This window comes from Bos grunniens, chromosome X (genome assembly GCF_055505025.1).
Source record: "Bos grunniens cultivar Pamir isolate PY7600 chromosome X, Bosgru_T2T1.0, whole genome shotgun sequence".
Classification (NCBI taxonomy): domain Eukaryota; kingdom Metazoa; phylum Chordata; class Mammalia; order Artiodactyla; family Bovidae; genus Bos; species Bos grunniens.
Genome location: NC_141194.1, coordinates 71,785,413 through 71,804,633, shown reverse-complemented (window position 1 = coordinate 71,804,633; position 19,221 = coordinate 71,785,413). Strand labels below are relative to the sequence as shown.

Sequence of the window (19,221 nt, the reverse complement as noted above, 5' to 3'; positions counted from 1 at the left end):
GTCTTTACTAACTGATCTGTTTAATTCGACACTGTAGGTGCTGGGGAAGAATGGGCAATGGTAAAAATGATAAGTTCTTCTCTTAGGCTGCATTTTAGTTTGAAGGGATTGTTTGGTATTCTATAGCAGCTATGAATATTTCTTTTTTAAACTGATGATTCTAACTTTTAATCCACATGAACACAAATGGATTTCTTCTTTTAAGTAACTGTTCAAAAGGTTAATTTCCTTTTTTGATCAACGTTTCAGCATAGGGATATCAGCTGTTGTTGGAACATAGTTAAACCCAGTACAGTTCAGTTCAGTTCAGTTCAGTCGCTCAGTCGTGTCCGACTCTTTGCGACCCCATGAATTGCAGCACACCAGGCCTCCCTGTCCATCACCAACTCCTGGAGTTCACTCAAACTCACGTCCATCGAGTCAGTGATACCATCCAGCCATCTCATCCTCTGTTGTCCCCTTCTCCTCCTGCCCCCAATCCCTCCCAGCATCAGAGTCTTTTCCAATGAGTCAACTCTTCGCATCAGGTGGCCAACGTACTGGAGTTTCAGCTTTAGCATCATTCCTTCCAAAGAACACTCAGGACTGATCTCCTTCAGAATGGACTGGTTGGATCTCCTTGCAGTCTAAGGGACTCTCAAGAGTCTTCTCCAATACCACAGTTCAAAAGCATCAACTCTTCAGCGCTCAGCTTTCTTCACAGTCCAATTAGCTGTTACTAAAAACCAAACCAAGGCATTCTGAGAAAGTGGTTCAAAATCCTACATTTTTGACCATTATATATCTTCAAGGACCTTATTCACCAATCGGCACTCCCATTCTAACAAACTTTAGGGCTCACTAACTACCTTTGGAAAGCAAATCAAAGCCTCTTTTAAAGCAGAAAGCCACTTAAAGATAACTAGGACTAGGGTGAGGTTAGGGGGCACTCAGGCACAAATTATAAGGGACACCCCAAAACTCAATAATAAAGATAAATGTTTAATGCACTACTTTAAAGAGCTAAAGTTTTTTTTAATTCTATGATAAAATATCAATTTTAAATAAAAACAAGATTCTACCTTACACTTGTGGGGCTTCCCAAGTGGTGCTAGTGGTAAAGAACTCACCTCCCAATGCATGTTACATCCCTGGGTCAGGAAGATACCCTGGAGGAGGGCATGGGTATCCACTCTAGTATTCTTGCCTGAAGAATCCCATGGACAGAGAAGCCTGGCAGGCTACAGTCCATAGGGTCAGAAAGAGTCGGACATGACTGAAACGACTTAGAACATATGCACCCTACACTTGATGATTCAGCTCAATGGCCTCATCCTAATCTCCTAAGTCTGGGGCACATCCTTAAATTTGCACCAGAAGTGAGTGCTTTAATTGCTTTATCCTCTGTGCCCTAAACGCTTTCATGTATGGTATCTTCCCGAGTTCCTTCATTAAATGCCACCTTTGGATTCATAATCCATTGTATCAGCCTTTTTCCTTTAGATGGTCTTTGTTATTACCTCACACAGAGTCCCATTGAATTATTGGTGAACTCTCACCAAGTGGGATAGTGGTATCTATCAGATGTCCCCACCTTCAGGTTCCTCTTGCTCTTACAGTTCCAAGTTTTGAGGTTCTCCATCTGTGAAAGATGCCCCGTTTTGGCACCCTGATCCTGCCAGGACCACAATTCTGGTGTGGCGCAAAGTCCCCACAACCTGAGAAACAGCTCCACTCTTTTCTACTTTCTGAACGAGTACTCCTCTCATGTCATCTATATCCTCCTGCCAAAGGTAGAATGGAAAGACTGGTGCCTAGGCCCAGTCCTGTCTGAAAAGCACTTTCCTTCCAGGAAGAAACTTTTGTAGACCGTGGAGAAAGCAAGTGTAGTGACTTTCTCCTGTTATTACTACATAAAGGGAAAAAAAAGAAAAGAGAACCGATAAGGACAATCCCAGCTTTCCCGCCAGCTTTATGCTTCAGACCTTTGTGTCCACTAAGTCAAGGTGCTCCTCTACCCCACCAGCAGTTGGAGCAGGCAGCCTTCGAGGGCTTCGAGAGTCGGTGGGCCACGCCCCCTGGGCTGGTCACTCCCCTTATTGGTCTAACAGCCTGTCACTCCAGTTTGGCTCCCACTTCTGCTAACCATTCACGTAGCTTGGTTGTGTCTTGGTGCGTTTAATGTTGCCAATAACGAGAGGTTTGTTTTTTTTGGGGGGCGGGGGGGGAAGCAAGTACAGGTCGTACTTTAATTAGTTCATTGAAAACTCAGTTGCTCTCTGAGCGGTCGTGTAGAGACTGCTTTCGGCTTTTTTTTCTGCTGACTGCTAAGATCTATAGAGAGCTGCAACAATGCCCAAAAGAAAGGTAAGTGAAATAGGAAGATAGAAGGGGTATTAGCGAATGAAATACATATTTCCTAATCGGCAGACTTTTTAAAAAAGCATTTTGGCGTCTAGTTCGATTTTGTGAGGTGCCTAAGGGGAGGGAAGGGCAAATATCGGTTAGTATAAGGTTGAGGATGGTCTTTCACGCAACTAGTAGTTCACTTTTGGCTTGTTTTGTTTAAGGGAAAGAATCGCTTGAGAGGTGTCTCCGCGCTGAATTACAAACAGCCATAACGCTGTGCTGTCGCTTCCTACCCCACCCCCTTTCCTCCGCTTACCCTATTGGAGAACTCTTCTTCCAACCACACTTTCAGGCACTAATTTTCTCCTCAGCCTCCAGCTTTCCTCCGGGAACCGTCCTGTTTTGGGGAACGAAGGCCATGGCTTTCTCCCGTATTTATTTGCCTTTGTTCTTCAAGTTTTCTTTTTCTTTTTTTTCCCTCCTCCACTTCTTGTCAAGCCAGATGGCTTTGCAGTGGTAATCCTGCGCCATCAGGCGGCGCAGACTTCAAATTGTCCTGAAGAAGGTAAAAATTCACCGCTGTAATAGCAACTTTAGGCCCGAGAGGTCTGAGACTCTTCAAGCTCACTGTCTAAAGGTGGAAGAATGATAAGAGAAATGCGTCAGATAAACTATTGCTGATCTTGGGGTAGCGTGGATTTGCTCACTTTAGACACGAAGAATTGATAGGAGCTATTCAAGGGCTGCTGCTGCTGCTGCTGCTGCTAAGTCGCTTCAGTCGTGTCTGACTCTCTGCGACCCCATAGATGGCAGCCCACTAGGCTCCTCTGTCCCTGGGATTCTCCAGGCAAGAATACTGGAGTGGGTTGCCATTTCCTTCTCCAATGCATGAAAGTGAAAAGTGAAAGTGAAGTCGCTCAGTCGTGCCCGACTGTTAGCGACCCCATGGACTGCAGCCTACCAGGCTCCTCCTGGTCTCCTGCAAACCCTCACTTAAAAAATCATGACTCCTGCCTTGGACAAGAAAGAAATCACACTCGGTGTTGATTTGTTTGTTTGTTGGGGAGCGGGGTCCCTTAGAAGTGAAATCGATAGCTGTTTTGTTGCTTGATAAAATTGTAAAATACTGTGCTATTGTAAGGCGTTATGATTTTAAGTATTATTCCTCTCTATTCGTTTGTCTTCCCTATTTTTAGAAATAGGAATAAGACTGAAATTCCCCGGTGCTCTGAGGCTGTATGGTTCATGCAATAGTTAATACTAATTCCCAGTCTAAAAGGACAGAAAGCAATGGTTTCTAATCACCAACCCCCTTCCTGTGATTCCCGCCGCTGCGCTTTTCTAGGCTTGTGCAATGAATCTTGCGATTTTACAGAGCTGACAGCAACCTTGTAGCAGGTAGTGGCGGGAAGTTTTAAAATCCGCAGCCGGCTTCTCAATAAAACGCGCTGACGTTGTAACAAAGAGGTAAACCCTCCGCCGCCGCAAAGCATTGTGGGGATTGTAGTTCTTGTCTCCAGAACGTGGAGGCGATAAGCGAGCGTCAGATAAGTACAATTATATCTCAAGCATGAGGCTAAACAGACGGGAAAATTGCATGAAACTCCGCCCTTCATTCTGCTCGCCCTCCCTCATCCTGTTTGGCTTTAACACGGGCTACAACAGGTGGATTTTAAAATTAAAGTTTGTTTTTAGGAGATAACAGTTTATACAAAAGGATGAAATTGACTATCAGTTGTATAAACATGTCTTGGGAATTCATTTGCATCTTGGTGTACATTTGCACCTAGATAGCATATTCAAAAGCAGAGACATTACTTTGCTAACAAAGGTCCGGCTAGTCAAGGCTATGGTTTTTCCTGTGGTCATGTATGAATGTGAGAGTTGGACTGTGAAGAAGGCTGAGGGCCGAAGAATTGATGCTTTTGAACTGTGGTGTTGGAGAAGACTCGTGAGAGTCCCTTGGACTGCAAGGAGATCCAACCAGTCCATTCTGAAGGAGATTAGCCCTGGGATTTCTTTGGAGGGAATGATGCTGAAGCTGAAACTCCAGTACTTTGGCCACCTCATGTGAAGAGCTGACTCATTGGAAAAGACTTTAATGCTGGGAGGGATTGGGGGCAGGAGGAGAAGGGGACGACAGAGGATGAGATGGCTGGATGGCTTCACTGACTCGATGGATGTGCGTCTGGGTGAACTCTGGGAGTTGGTGATGGACAGGGAGGCCTGGCGTGCTGCAATTCATGGGGTCGCAAAGAGTCAGACACAACTGAGCGACTGAACTGAACTGAACTGAGACAGCATGCTACTGGGCAATAACGGGTGGCTACTTGAGCAGAAGTTCAGGAAAAAGTCATAAGCTGTTATATTGCAGACTGCAATCTATAGGCAATATATTCAGATCTATACATTTATATCAATGACCTTATTTCTGTGTGGTTTTCTCCTCTGTATAGCCTGCAGGTCAAGGTGATATGAAGCAAGAGGTGAGTTTCTTTAGTTTTAGAGTCTGTCTGAAAAAATTCACTTGTTCTATAAAATTGACACATAAGCAACTAAAACCTAAACGCTTGTTAGTGTATTTGTACCATATGAGTACCAATATGGTATGCCAGTGGTATCTCTCATAAATAGTAGGTAGTAAAAACTCCAAACTTCTTGGGACTTGGGATGGTATTGTGTTTAAGATCTGGAGAGAGCTTCTTCCTTTTAACTAAAGAATTGCTTTGTCAGTTTCCAAAAAGGGCTTTATTTTCATTTCTAAATATACTGTTACTAGCCATTGTGATGATTTAGCCTAACAATTGAAATTTAATTTGGGATTTTTTTCTTAAGCATATGAAGGGTCCAGAGAAGGGAAAAATCAAAACTTGTATTTTTATTAGTGCAATGATACTTTCTAATCAAGCTCACGATACTTGTTAATGACAACATATATATAGTGTTACACTAAATATTTTCACCACAATATAAATATTTCTAGTTTTGTGTATCCATAATTCTCTTAACTGATAATTATTTTTAACTTATAGCCAAAGAGAAGATCAGCCAGATTGTCTGCTGTAAGTAGTCTTTATAAAAATTTGCCCTGTATAGTAAAATGTAATTTTAGACTTCAGAGGATCCTGGACAATGTGAGTCATTTAATACAAGATTTATTTTTGATGTTTTAAGAAAAACTTTCTCACCAAGGAAATATTTTTGTCCTAGTTTTCAGTTTGAACAACACTCATTTATTTTAATCACAAAGTTGAATTTCAGTTAGTGATCTTTCTTCAATTATGATGTCTTCTCTTTCTTCCCCCATGATTTGCACTTCTTCTTCTTCTTCCTTTTTTTTTTTTTTTTTTCAGTTGCCTGTGCCCATTATACCAGATTTGAAGTCCAAAAGAACATCAACTCCAAGGGTAAGTATTCAGCAAGCAATATTGAGAGAAACTTGCTTTACTTCAGAAATAATTTTTTGGAAAGGCATACAAGTTAATCATTTTGCTTTGTTTTCTTTTCAGTTAGTCATATATCACATTATTTGTTGTTGTTGTGATTTGGTTGCTAAGTCATGTCCGACTATTTTGCAATACCATGGGCTGTAGCTCGCCAGGCTCCTCTATCCATGGGATTTACCAGGCAAGAATACTGGAGTGGGTTGCCATTTGCTTCTCCAGGGGATCTTCCCAACCCACGGATCAAACCTGCCTCTCCAACATCGGCAGGTAGATACTTTACCACTAAACCACCAGGGAAGCCCCATATTACATTATACATCATACCATATGGTACATGTCAGCCCTTTGAGTAGGAAATATTTGTTTGTGTTCTGTGGTTGTCTATTGTATATTAACATTTTCCCTAGGAAGAGACAAAACAAAAATTTAGTTGGATAGGGCCATAAAATGTACATGCTTTTGAATTCATACAGTTACAATACCAATATTCCTGGGAAAACACAAGGTATAAACTGTAGTAACCAAAGTAATGTTTTGTGATAATAATAGTAACTAACATTTAATAATACTGAACAATTTGCAAAGTGCTTTCACATTCATTATTTTCAAATGCACACAATTGATTTTATATAGGCTTCTATGTTCTGGTGTTGTGACTAGAAAAATATTAAAAATAGAGATAGCCTCAATATTAAGCTTACTTTTCCCCCTATATTTACCTTTATTTACATGTAAATGTTTGTGAATATAATATGATTTTATTTCTTTTTAGAATTCTTTATTGAGGCATTGTTGATGTTTTAAGGATAGGTGGAATTCTTTAATTTAATTTTATTTTTATTGGAGGACAATTACATTATGATATAGTGTTGTTTTCTGCCATACATTAACATGAATCAGCCATAGGAATACATATGATATATGTCCCCTCCCTCTTAAACCCCTCTCCTTCCCCATCTCACCCCTCTGGGTTGAAATAGAGCACTGGCTTTGGGTTGAATTCTTAACATCATGAAACATTAAGGCTAGCAGAAACGTTAGAAATCATCTAATCTCATAATTTTGTGATTGAAGAAACTACATTACAGTTGTATTCATAAAATGCTTTAAAATCCTTGATTAAGAGACCTTGCTAAAACTATGGCCATAGTTTTATTAATCACAGTAAATGACAACAGAAGAGAAAGTTTCTATTTGGTTTTTCTCTATTTCACATTTCAAGGTCACTATTTATAAAATTAAATACTCAACTTATACGTTGTTAAAATAGTAAACACTGTTTATTTCTTCTTTTAAAAAAAGTGCTAGAATAAAACATAATATAAAAACACTTCACCCTCCTTGGCTCTCAGTTTCTCATATGTTAAAAGGATAATAATATATCTATATTGCATTTTACAGTTTCCAAAGTAATTTCACATATATTTTATCATTTGCTTCTTACAACATCCTGGTAAGTAGGTGGTATCACTCTCTCTTACGTTTGAAAAAATAAACACAGAGAAATTTATGCTTTTGCTCAAGGTCACATCAAGCAAGAAACAGATCCAGATTTAAAACATGTTTGCTGGCCCCTTAATCCAGTGCTCTTTCTACCACATACACACGTAGGGCCAAGAGCTTTCTTGCAAAGAAATTATGATTCAAATCATTCTAAAACGTGTAGCCCTAAATATTGTATCACTAATATCCCCAAGTGATTTCTTTTAAATGTCTTTAAATTGGTGCTGTCCCTAAGTTAGTATTTTTCATAATTATTACCAGTGGAGGCTCTGCAATCAAAAACCCTGTTGCTAATTATTAGACATGACAGGGATAAACTGGTCCCCTCTAATCAAAGATAATTAATTTATCAAATTTTAACCTGATGCTGGCAATTGGCCCTGAGTACTGTACTCTTGCCTGGAAAATCCCATGAATGGAGGAGACTGGTAGGCTGCAGTCCATGGGGTCGCTGAGAGTCGGACACGACTGAGCGACTTCACTTTCACTCTTCACTTTCATGCATTGGAGAAGGAAATGGCAACCCACTCCAGTGTTCTTGCCTGGAGAATACCAGGGACGGGGGAGCCTGGTGGGCTGCCGTCTATGGGGTCTTACAGAGTCGGACAAGCGACTTAGCAGCAGCAGCAGCAGCTACTGGTAAGCATTCTAACTTGTTACTTTTCATCTGAGAGAAACTTTGATTTATATAACAGGAACAGTATTTGTTTTAATGCCATTTCAAGTTTATAATGGCACTGAAAGTATTTTAAAGCTTTTCCATAAACTGTTACAACAGTTGGTAAAATAATTGTCCCATTTAATCAACATACCAATTAAATTGTGTATTTATCTTTTTATTTTTTGTGTGCTGCTGGACAGAAAATGAAGACCAAAAATGATATGATGGGAAAAAACACAGATGCAAGTGCCAAAACCATAGCTGAAACCAATAAAGAAGTTGTTAAAGAATACAACAACGAAACTGCTGAAAATGGAGGGGCCAAAATTATAGAGGTATATTCCAATTTGTCCATTTGAAAGTTTAACAATGGGTTCAACTGAAAGAAATCTTGTTTGCCTTGTAGTTTAAAAGCTGAGAAACATTAAATGAGTATGTCTCCATAGTGTCTTAGTCTGTTCAGGCTGCTGTAACAAAACACCACAGACTGGGTGGCTTATAAATAGCAGAAATTTATTTCTCCTTTAGTTCTAAAGGCTGGGAAGTCCAAGATCAAGGTACCAACATTTTTGGTATCTGCTGAGGACCTGCACAATTGCACTCATCTCACACACTAGTAAAGTAATGCTCAAAATTCTCCAAGCCCGGCTTCAACAGTAGGTGAACTGTGAACTTCCAAATGTTCAAGCTGGTTTTAGAAAAGGCAGAGGAACCAGAGATCAAATTGCCAACATCTGCTGGATCATCAAAAAAGCAAAAGAGTTCCAGAAAAACATCTATTTCTGCTTTATTGACTATGCCAAAGCCTTTGACATGTGGATCACAATAAACTGTGGAAAATTCTGAAAGAGATGGGAATACCAGATCACCTGACCTGCCTCTTGAGAAATCTGTATGCAGGTCAGGAAGCAAGAGTTAGAACTGGACATGGAACAACAGACTGGTTCCAAATAGGAAAAGGAGTATGTCAAGGCTGTATATTGTCACCCTGCTTATTTAACTTATATGCAGAGTACATCATGAGAAATGCTGGGCTGGAAGAAACACAAGCTGGAATAAAGACTGCTGGGAGAAATATCAATAACCTCAGATATGCCAATGACACCACCCTTATTGCAGAAAGTGAAGAAGAAGAACTAAAAAGCCTCTTGATGAAAGTGAAAGAGAAGAGTGAAAAAGTTGGCTTAAAGCTCAACATTCAGAAAACTAAGATCATGGCATACAGTCCCATCACTTCATGGCAAATAGATGGGGAAACAGTAGAAACAGTGGCTGACTTTATTTTTGGGGGCTCCAAAATCACTGTAGATGGTGACTGCAGCCATGAAATTATGACTCTAACTCCTTGGAAAGAAAGTTTTGACCAACCTAGATAGCATATTAAAAAGCAGAGACGTTACTTCATCAACAAAGGTCCATCTAGTCAAGGCTATAGGTTTTCCAGTGGTCATGTATGGGTGTGAGAGCTGGACTATAAGGAAAGCTGAGCGCCGAAGAATTGATGCTTTTGAACTGTGGTGTTGGAAAAGACTCTTCAGAGTCCCTTGGACTGCAAGGAGATCCAACCAGTCCATCCTAAAGGAGATCAGTCCTGGCTGTTCATTGGAAGGACTGATGTTGAAGCTGAAACTCCAATACTTTGGCCACCTGATGCGAAGTGCTGACTCATTTGAAAAGACCCTGATGCTGGGGAAGATTGAAGGCAGGAGGAGAAGGGGACAACAGAGGATGAAATGGTTGGATGGTATCACTGATTCAATGGACATGATTTTGGGTAACTTCCAGGAGTTGGTGATGGACAGGGTGGCCTGGTGTGCTGTGGTTCATGGGGTCGCAAAGAGTCAGACACGACTGAATGACTTAACTGAACTGAACTGAACAGAGGACCTGCTTCGTGGTCTATGGATAGCAGTCTTCTTGCTGTGTCCTGACACCATAGAAAGGGTGAGAGAGCTCTCTGGGGCCTCTTTTATAAGGATATAAATCCCTTTCATGAGGGCTCTACCCTCATAACCTAATCACCTCTCACTGACCTCACCTCCAAATACCATCACATTGGAAATTAGGTTTCATCATATGAATTTTGAGGGACACATACATTCTGTGTACAGCATATAGTATAGTGGTAAATAAGAGAAAAAGAAAGAAAATGAATTTAATATTTGAGAATTTTCAGGAATGGGTATGGGAGCAGTGGGTTAGCACTGATATTAATAGAACAATGCCAGTGATCATGACTTGATAATCTAATGACTGTCCTGTTAAATATAGACTGATCCTCTATTCCTTTTGTCAGTACATGGGCTATTTATAAATGCCTTTTCAAGATCATATGAGTCTTTTTCCCTCTTCAGATTGCAAAGCAAATCAGTATGTTTATTTTTCCAATATATCTTGCTTTGCATATTTATCTTATCACATTTTTCAATATTATAATTAAAACAATGAAAATGGGATTTAATGCCAAATCTATAAAGCAAACCTGTGCATATAGGGAAAATCTTTGTAACTGATCCTATGATATCTGGTAAAAGACTTTTCAACTAACTTTTTACAAAGTAAAACTAAATATCACCAATATAGAAATAAAATGTATTATTTCTTCAAGAAATATATTTTGTATATGTGTATACCACTCATTGAGAATTATTGATAGAGAATATGTCATTTTTTTCTGTATTTACTCTGTTTCCTCATATTTGTAATGAAAATTATTTATATGAATAGGTTTTTCCAAATTTATTGTTCCAAATATCTATTTGTGCATGATTATGTAGAGATACTTTAATTAATCCTATTTCATATAATACTTCCTTATGACATGTTGTTTAGGAGGCCTTTTCCACAGGGAAAGTACTTTCTTTAATAAGATAGCTATAATTCTGTCTTGGTTCCATATTTACAAATATAATCTTGTTTTTTGTTCTATGTTCATTATAGGCACCAGTTCCTGAAAGAGAAATAGAGGAAATAAAAGAAGAAAAAATTGAAGATATCAAAGAAGAAGGAGAAGAAAAGAAAGAGGCAATGGCAAAAGATGGAAAAGAAGATGAAAAAGAAGATCAAAAAGGAGATGGAGATCAAAATAAGGAAGAAGTGAAAGGAAAAGATGTAGAGGAGGACAAAGATGGAAAAGGGAAAGAAGATGAAAAAAAAGATGAAGATGGAAAAGAGGAAGAAGACAAGAAAGAAACTGGAGATGGAAAAGAGGGTAAAGATAGGAAAGGGAAAGGAGAAGATGGTAAAGAGGAAGAAGATGAAAAAGAAAAAAGAGATAAAAAAGAGAATGAAGATGGGAAAGGGAAAGGAGAAGATGGCAAAGAATCTGAAGATGGAAAAGATAAAAGAGATGGAAAAAAGGGAGAAGCTGGAAAAAAGGATGAAGATAGAAAAAGGGATGATGGTGGAAATGAGAAGGAAGATGAAAAAAAGAAAAAAGGAAAAGAGAAAGAAAATGGAAAAGAAGATGGAGGAGATGTAAAAGATGAAAGCAAAGCTGAAATTGGAAAAGAAATAATCAAAAGAGAAGAGGTCAAAAAAGAAGATGGAAAAAAAGAGTCTCAGAGTATTGCATAAAGCTGCCTTATATGGTTTCATAGTTTGGTAATATATACCTCTATGTTATAATGTTAATACAGATGAATATTTTTATCAAGTATTTTATAGACACAGCTTTTCTTTAACATCAATTTAGTTTCAATTTTGTTTCATCTTCATACTGTTCATTAGTCACAAAGTTCCTAACATTGAATTATTATCTATAAACTTTGTGATTATAATGGTGGAATATATAGAAAAAATATGCTTTCAAAATATGCTTTGTCAGTGAATACCCTTTTCTGTAATTTATATGTTAAATCTTTGAATTTTAATTTTACTCCTATATGTAATAATTTCAAAAATTGGAGAGATCCCAAAAGAATTTCCTCAAAAATTCTTGTGGTTCTCTAGGTTGTTTTTATAAAGAAAGTGAATTATTTTCATGTAATGGTAAGAGAATTATCTTTCCCAAATATAACTGTAATATTACTTGGGAAAAATGCAATTGAAATTCCATTTTTAAAAGAAATACAAATGTTTATTTCAGAACGGAAGTTCTGATAATATGTGTATTCACAACATTTTATTGGATTTATCTTAATAAATTATCTTCAAAGATGATTGTAGTTTGTTATATCTCCAAAATTGCAGTTAGTGAAATATTATAATGCTGTTTTTTCTATTGTGATGTTCATGAAAATATTTTTAAGAATTTTCACTGAGATAAAATAAGCATAAAATTCACCATTTCAGCCATTTCAAAATGTATGATTCTATGGTTTTAGTATATTCACAATGTTGTGCAACCACTATCACTATCCACTGTCTAATCCCATGTATTTTCATCACCAAAATAATTGATGACATATCTAAGAATCTGGAGTTGCCAAACTCCAGGTCACAAAGATGTATACCCATATAAAGAGTTTTATAATTTTATCTTTTGCATTTAGGCTTTTGATACATCTTGTGTTAAATTTTGTGTATGGTGTGAAGTAGGATCCCGGATTAATTCATTTGCAAGCACTATTTCTTGAAAAGACTATTTCCCCTTTGGATGATCTTGGCACTGTTCAAAAATCAATAGACCATAGTGCACTGATTTATTTTTGGACTCTCAATTTTATACCACTGATCTTTATACCATGATGATCTTTCATCATGTCAGTACCACGCTTTTGACTACTATAACATTATATTAAGTTTTGACATTAGAAAGTATATGTTCTTCGACTTTGTTCCCAGTCCCTTACAATTTTTATGAGTTTTAGAATCATCACGTATGTTTCTACAAAATAAAAGGCAGTTGGAATTTGATAGAGATCATAATAGTATGAAAATAAATTTGAGGAACATTGCCATATTAACAAAATTTCCTTCCAATCCATGAACACGGATGTCTTTCCATTTATTTAAGGTGTCTTTAATTTCTTTTTTAAATAATACAGTATTTTTATTGAGGTAAAAATAAAATAATGTAAAATTTGTCATCTTATTCATTTTTTAAGTCTAAAGTTCCGTGGTTCTAAGTTTATTTGTAGTGCTATGAAATAGTTCTCCAGAAGTTTTTCATCTTGCAAATGTGAATCTATACCCAAGAGCAATTTCTTTCCATAGTATTTATAGTTCTTCATGTACACATTTTGTACTTCCTTGATCAAATTTATTCCTAAGTGTTTTATCATTTTTGAAGCTATAATGAATTGTTTTCTTGATTTCAATTTAGTATTGTTTACTGCTAGTGTATGGAAATACAACTGAGTTTTTAATGTTGATCTATTATCTGCATTTTTTCTAAACTTATATATGAGAATTACCAGGTATTTTTTGGCTTCCTTATAGTTTCCTCTGTTTATAAAATCATGTCATCTGCAAATAGAGATTAAAATACCTCTTTCTTTCCAACTTGGATGTCTTTATGTCTTTTTTTCCTGCCTAATTTCCTTGGCTTCACAAATATTAAGAATAAAAAAGAAAATGCACAAATTCAGAAGTCCAGCTTTCAAAGCATAGGCTTCTGAGTCTACATCTTTCCCAAGGCTGGCAGGGCCTGCACCATTTCCTACCCTGTCTCAGAACAATGTTATAGTAATCAAAACAAACTTAAAGGGGCTGGTTTGGTTAAATATCTAGGTAACTTGCCTAGATCCCCACTTCCTAGCCAGATACTGCAACCACAAAAAATGTATTCAACTTCTAGCACAGAATTTGCTATTTTAAGCACCTTGATCTCCTTTATTGCCAAGGTTAAAATAAAAATAACAATCTTGGGTTCCTCTTTAAAAACTCATCCCAGGTGACTGGCAGAACTGTGGTAATGAGCAATCTTAATTTTTCATGTGAAATTATACCCTCTACATAAAGAAGAATGGTAGCCACTTTCACCTTACAACATTATCTTAACTATAATAACGTGCTCATACAGGAGGATGAGCTTCCTAGGTGATTTGGAGATAAAGAATCTGCCTGCCAATGCAGGAGACACAAGAGATGCAGGTTCAGTACCTGAGTCAGGAAGATCTCCTGCAGTAGGAAATGGCAACCCACTCCAGTATACTTGTCTGGAGAATCCCATGGACAGAGGAGCCTGGCAGGCTACAGTCTATGGGGTCACAAAGAGTTGGACAAGACTGAGCAACTAATCACACATACATACAGGAGAATCATTGCTTCATACTATAATATTGGTACCAAAGTAAATTTTCTTCCTTGGGTATTGTATTTTCTTTTTGATGTTTTAACTGGATGCTGCTTTCCCTTTATCATCAAAACTTTGCTCCACACAATTTCTCTTCTAAAAGATTGAACAATAGTAACATGTTTGAGGGAGGAATGAAGTAAGGGAGTGCTAATTTATAGAGAGAGCACACCACGACTGTAAGTGAAAGTGAATATAAATTTTAAATCTACAAAACAGAACAATCTTTACTAAAGATTGGGAGAAATAAACAAACAAGGTTATAAAAAAATCTTCAGGGAACCCCACAGAGAAAAGTTGTTCAAAAAAGTACATTTGAAGTTTCTTTAGTAATATGAAGCATCTTTTGTTAAGTATCACCTTGAAACACAAGTTTTTGGTAATATACATTATTGAGTGATCACAATAATTGATTTTCTTAGTATATAGTGCTGAAGCTTTAATCTAAACTTTTCTGTTGTTACTTAAAGGTTTTTCCCCATTCATAAGCTTGAGGGCATGCCTCAGAATAAAAACATTTTAATGGGAATAAACTTTGAAATCATATTGTAATTAGATGGGAAATTATGTCTCAGTTTATTGGTCTACAAGGAGAAAAAGAATATCTATACACATCTTCAGGGTCATATCTGCTGCATAAGGATTGCCTTTAATATTTCCACTGAGGAGAATGGATACATGTATATGTATGGCTGAGTCCCTTCACTGTTTACCTGAAGCTATCACAATATTGTTAATTGGTTATACCCCAACACAAAAAGTTTTTGGTGTTAACAATTAAAGTTAAATTAAAAATATTTCCCTCTAATATTTAATATGTTCTTTGGAAGGAAAGTTATGACCAATCTAGATAGCATATTCAAAAGCAGAGACATTACTTTGTCAACAAAGGTCATCTAGTCAAGGCTATGGTTTTTCCTGTGGTCATGTATGGATGTGAGAGTTGGACTGTGAAGAAGGCTGAGCACCGAAGAATTGATGCTTTTGAACTGTTGTGTTGGAGAAGACTCTTGAGAGTCCCTTGGACTGCAAGGAGATCCAACCAGTCCATTCTGAAGGAGATCAGCCCTGGGATTTCTTTGGAAGGAATGATGCTAAAGCTGAAACTCCAGTACTTTGGCCACCTCATGCAAAGAGTTGACTGATTGGAAAAGACTCTGATGCTGGGAGGGATTGGGGGCAGGAGTAGAAGGGGACAACAGAGAATGAAATGGCTGGATGGCATCACTGACTCGATGGACGTGAGTCTGAGTGAACTCCGGGAGTTGGTGATGGACAGGAAGGCCTGGCGTGCTGCGATTCATGGGGTCGCAAAGAGTCGGACACGACTGAGTGACTGAACTGAACTGAACTGAAATGATGCTGAACATTATTAATACTATAAAAAAATTCCATAAGAAAAGGGAAGCATAGAACAAAGTCATGTCGGAGCTGGAGTCTAATCTCGTAAACTGTATTATAACATATGATTAATGACCAAATAAGATCACTCAGATAAGTCTTGACATTATCTTTAAAATCAGGTGTTGAAAATCCTCAAATAATAATGTTTTGGTCCTAAAATAAAAATGTGTCTTCAAGATGGTATTGTGTCAATTTTCCATAATTAAATACAGAATTGTTGAAACAAATTGCTTAGCATATAAGGAACAGAGAAGAAACCCACCAAATCAGCTGTAATTTAGAGCCTCCTGTGTAAACTATGTTAAATCTAAACCATGCAGTTAGTAGATGACTTGTGTGAAAGAACTTTTCTAGAACACAGAAGAGGCTTTTTAATGTGATATTCACACAATAAATGATTATTTTTATCTTAAAATAGTTGATTTAAGACTATTACCTATCAATAATGATTCATTTACCTAATCTGAATAGTCTTTCAAATTATGTTCACTTCCTTAGGTTGGAAAATAGTAAGTAGGAAAAAGTCCAACTTTATATAGAGTAACAATCATTTTCTTTCACATATTTTCTCTATAACTACAGTTGGCTTTGGTTGTTTATTACAAATTTTATAAACTCATTTTTTAAATGTTATTTTTCCCATGAACATTGTCTGTACATATTTATATCAAGTACATCATATTGAAGACCAAAATTGCTTTCCTTTCTTTAGAAGAATTAAACATTAAATTCAGAAAAGTTAAATATTCTTTAAAAAACAAAATTATGATTTAGTATGTTACTTGACAACATATGCCTTTAAATCCTTAGCAACTGTATTATGCAGTCCAGGCTTGATGGAATTTACTAAATAATATAAATTTCTATAGCCACTGACTCTGATGGCTATAGAAATCAGGTTCCAGATCAAACAGTGGGCAAATGTGTGTGTGTGTGTGTGTGTGTTCTAAAGGAGAGAGGAAGGGGAAATCACAGAGTGAGATGAATAATTTTGAAATATTTTCGTATCAGTATCTTGAAGAGTTTTTTTCCACATAGATTAGGAATTCTGACCAAGAGTGAAGCAACTTCTTCAAACACTTAACACATATAAAAGTGTTTACTAGGGCCAGACATTTTTTTAAGCATGTTATATATGTTCAGTTCAGTTCAGTTCAGTCACTCAGTCGTCTCTGACTCTTTGAGACCCCATGAATTGCAGTACGCCAAGCCTCCCTGTCCATCATCAACTCTCGGAGTTCACCCAAACTCATGCGCATTGAGTCGGTGATACCATCCAGCCATCTCATCCCCTGTCTTCCCCTTCTATCCCTGCCCCCAATCCCTCCCAGCATCAGGGTCTTTTAAATGAGTCAACTCTTCACATGAGGTGGCCAAAGTACTGGAGTTTCAGCCTCAGCATCAGTCCTTCCAATGAACACCCAGGACTGGTCTCCTTTAGGATGGACTGGTTGGATCTCCTTGCAGTCGAAGGGACTCTGAAAAGTCTTCTCCAGCATCACAGTTCAAAGGCATCAATTCTTTGACGCTGAGCTTTCTTCACAGTCCAACTCTCACATCCATACATGACCACTGGAAAAACCACAGCCTTGACTAGACGAAATTTTGTTGACAAAGTAATATCTCTGCTTTTCAATATGCTATCTAGGTTGGTCATAACTTTCCTTCCAAGGAGTCAGTCAGTCAGTTCAGTCATTCAGTCGTGTCTGACTCTTTGCGACTCCATGAATTGCAGCACCCCAGGCCTCCCTGTCCATCACCAACTCCCAGAGTTCACTCAAACTCATGTCCATCGAGCTGGTGATGGCATCCAGCCATCTCATCCTCTGTCGTCCCCTTCTCCTCCTGCCCCCAATCCCTCCCAGCTTCAGAGTCTTTTCCAGTCAGTCAACTCTTCACATGAGGTGGCCAAAGTATTGGAGTTTCAGTCTCAGCATCAGTCATTCCAAAGAACACCCAGGACTATCTCTTTAAGAATGGACTGGTTGGATCACCTTGTTGTCCAAGGTACTCTCAATAGTCTTCTCCAACACCACAGTTCAAAAGCATCAATTCTTTGGTGCTCAGCCTTCTTCACAGTCCAACTTTCACATCCATACATGACCACAGGAAAAACCATAGCCTTGACTAGATGACCTTTGTTGGCAAAGAAATGTCTCTGCTTTTGAATATGCTATCTAGGTTGGTCATAACTTTCCTTTCAAGGAGTAAGTGTCTTTTAATTTCATGGCTGCAATCACCATCTGCAGTGATTTTGGAGCCCAAACACACACACACACATATATATATATATGCAAACATATTTACATATAACAACCCTACAAGGCAAGTGCTATCATTACTTTCATTTTAATATATGAGGAAACTAAGCACAAAGGTCAATCAATTTGTTTTCTTTGTGGCAATCCATGGTTTCCAGGATTTTTTTTTAATTTTATTTTATTTAAATTTACAATATTGTATTGGTTTGGCCATATATAAAAATGAACCTGCCACAGGTATACAGGTGTTCCCCATCCTGAACCCTCCTCCCTCCTCCCTCCCCATACCATCCCTCTGGGTCATCCCTGTGCACCAGCCCCAAGCATCCAGTATCGTGCATTGAACCTGGACTGGCGACTCGTTTCATATATGATGTTATACATATTTCAATGCCATTCTCCCAAATCATCCCACCCTTTCCCTCTCCCACAGAGTCCAAAAGACTGTTCTATACATTAGTGTCTCTTTTGCTGTCTCGTATACAGGATTATTGTTACTATCTTTCTAAATTCCATATATATGCATTAGTATACTGTATTGGTGTTTTGCTTTCTGGCTTACTTCACTCTGTATAATAGGCTCCAGTTTCATCCACCTCATTAGAACTGATTCAAATGTATTCTTTTTAATGGCTGAGTAATACTCCATTGTGTATATGTACCACAGCTTTCTTATCCATTCATCTGCTGATGGACATCTAGGTTGTTTCCATGTCCTGGCTATTATAAACAGTGCTGCTATGAACATTGGGGTACACGTGTCTCTTTCCCTTCTGGTTTCCTCAGTGTGTATGCCCAGCAGTGGGATTGCTGGGTCATAAGGCAGTTCTATTTCCAGTTTTTTAAGGAATCTCCACACTGTTCTCCATAGTGGCTGTACTAGTTTGCATTCCCACCAGCAGTGTAAGAGGGTTCCCTTTTCTCCACACCTTCTCCAGCATTTGTTGCTTGTAGACTTTTGGATTGCAGCCATTCTGACTGGCGTGAAATGGTACCTTGTAGTTGTTTTGATTTGCATTTCTCTGATAATGAGTGATGTTGAGCATCTTTTCATGTGTTTGTTAGCCATCTGTATGTCTTCTTTGGAGAAATGTCTATTTAGTTATTTGGCCCATTTTTTGATTAGGTTATTTATTTTTCTGGAATTGAGCTGTAGGAGTTGCTTGTATATTTTTGAGATTAGTTGTTTGTCTGTTGCTTCATTTTCTATTATTTTCTCCCATGCTGAAGGCTGTCTTTTCACCATGTACTGGAAGAATCAATATAGTGAAAATGAGTATACTACCCAAAGCAATTTATAGATTCAGTGCAATCCCTATCAAGCTACCAATGGTATTCTTCACAGAGCTAGAACAAATAATTTCACAATTTGTATTGAAA

The 19,221-nt window shown here is 37.8% G+C and overlaps 1 protein-coding gene and 1 long non-coding RNA gene across 3 annotated transcripts; one reads left to right on the top strand and one right to left on the bottom strand.

The window, feature by feature from the left end:
- Positions 1-3: 3 nt before the first annotated feature.
- On the bottom strand, positions 4-2,926 carry LOC147340700 (uncharacterized). The gene is made up of 2 exons (XR_015159871.1): positions 2,645-2,926; positions 4-718 (listed from the first exon to the last, which is right to left on the bottom strand). It is a non-coding gene; the product is annotated as an uncharacterized LOC147340700 (long non-coding RNA).
- Positions 2,218-13,383, top strand: HMGN5 (high mobility group nucleosome binding domain 5). Of its 2 annotated transcripts, XM_086389880.1 has the most exons (6): positions 2,218-2,346; positions 4,785-4,814; positions 5,361-5,390; positions 5,682-5,735; positions 8,139-8,273; positions 10,879-13,383. In XM_086389880.1, exons 1-6 carry the CDS (start codon positions 2,332-2,334, stop codon positions 11,512-11,514), a joined length of 900 nt encoding a protein of 299 aa, XP_086246006.1. In that variant the 5' UTR covers positions 2,218-2,331; the 3' UTR covers positions 11,515-13,383. The 2 variants fall into 2 exon arrangements, with proteins under 2 accessions (XP_086246006.1, XP_086246007.1); XM_086389881.1 differs by lacking the exons at positions 4,785-4,814; positions 5,361-5,390.
- Positions 13,384-19,221: the final 5,838 nt, after the last annotated feature.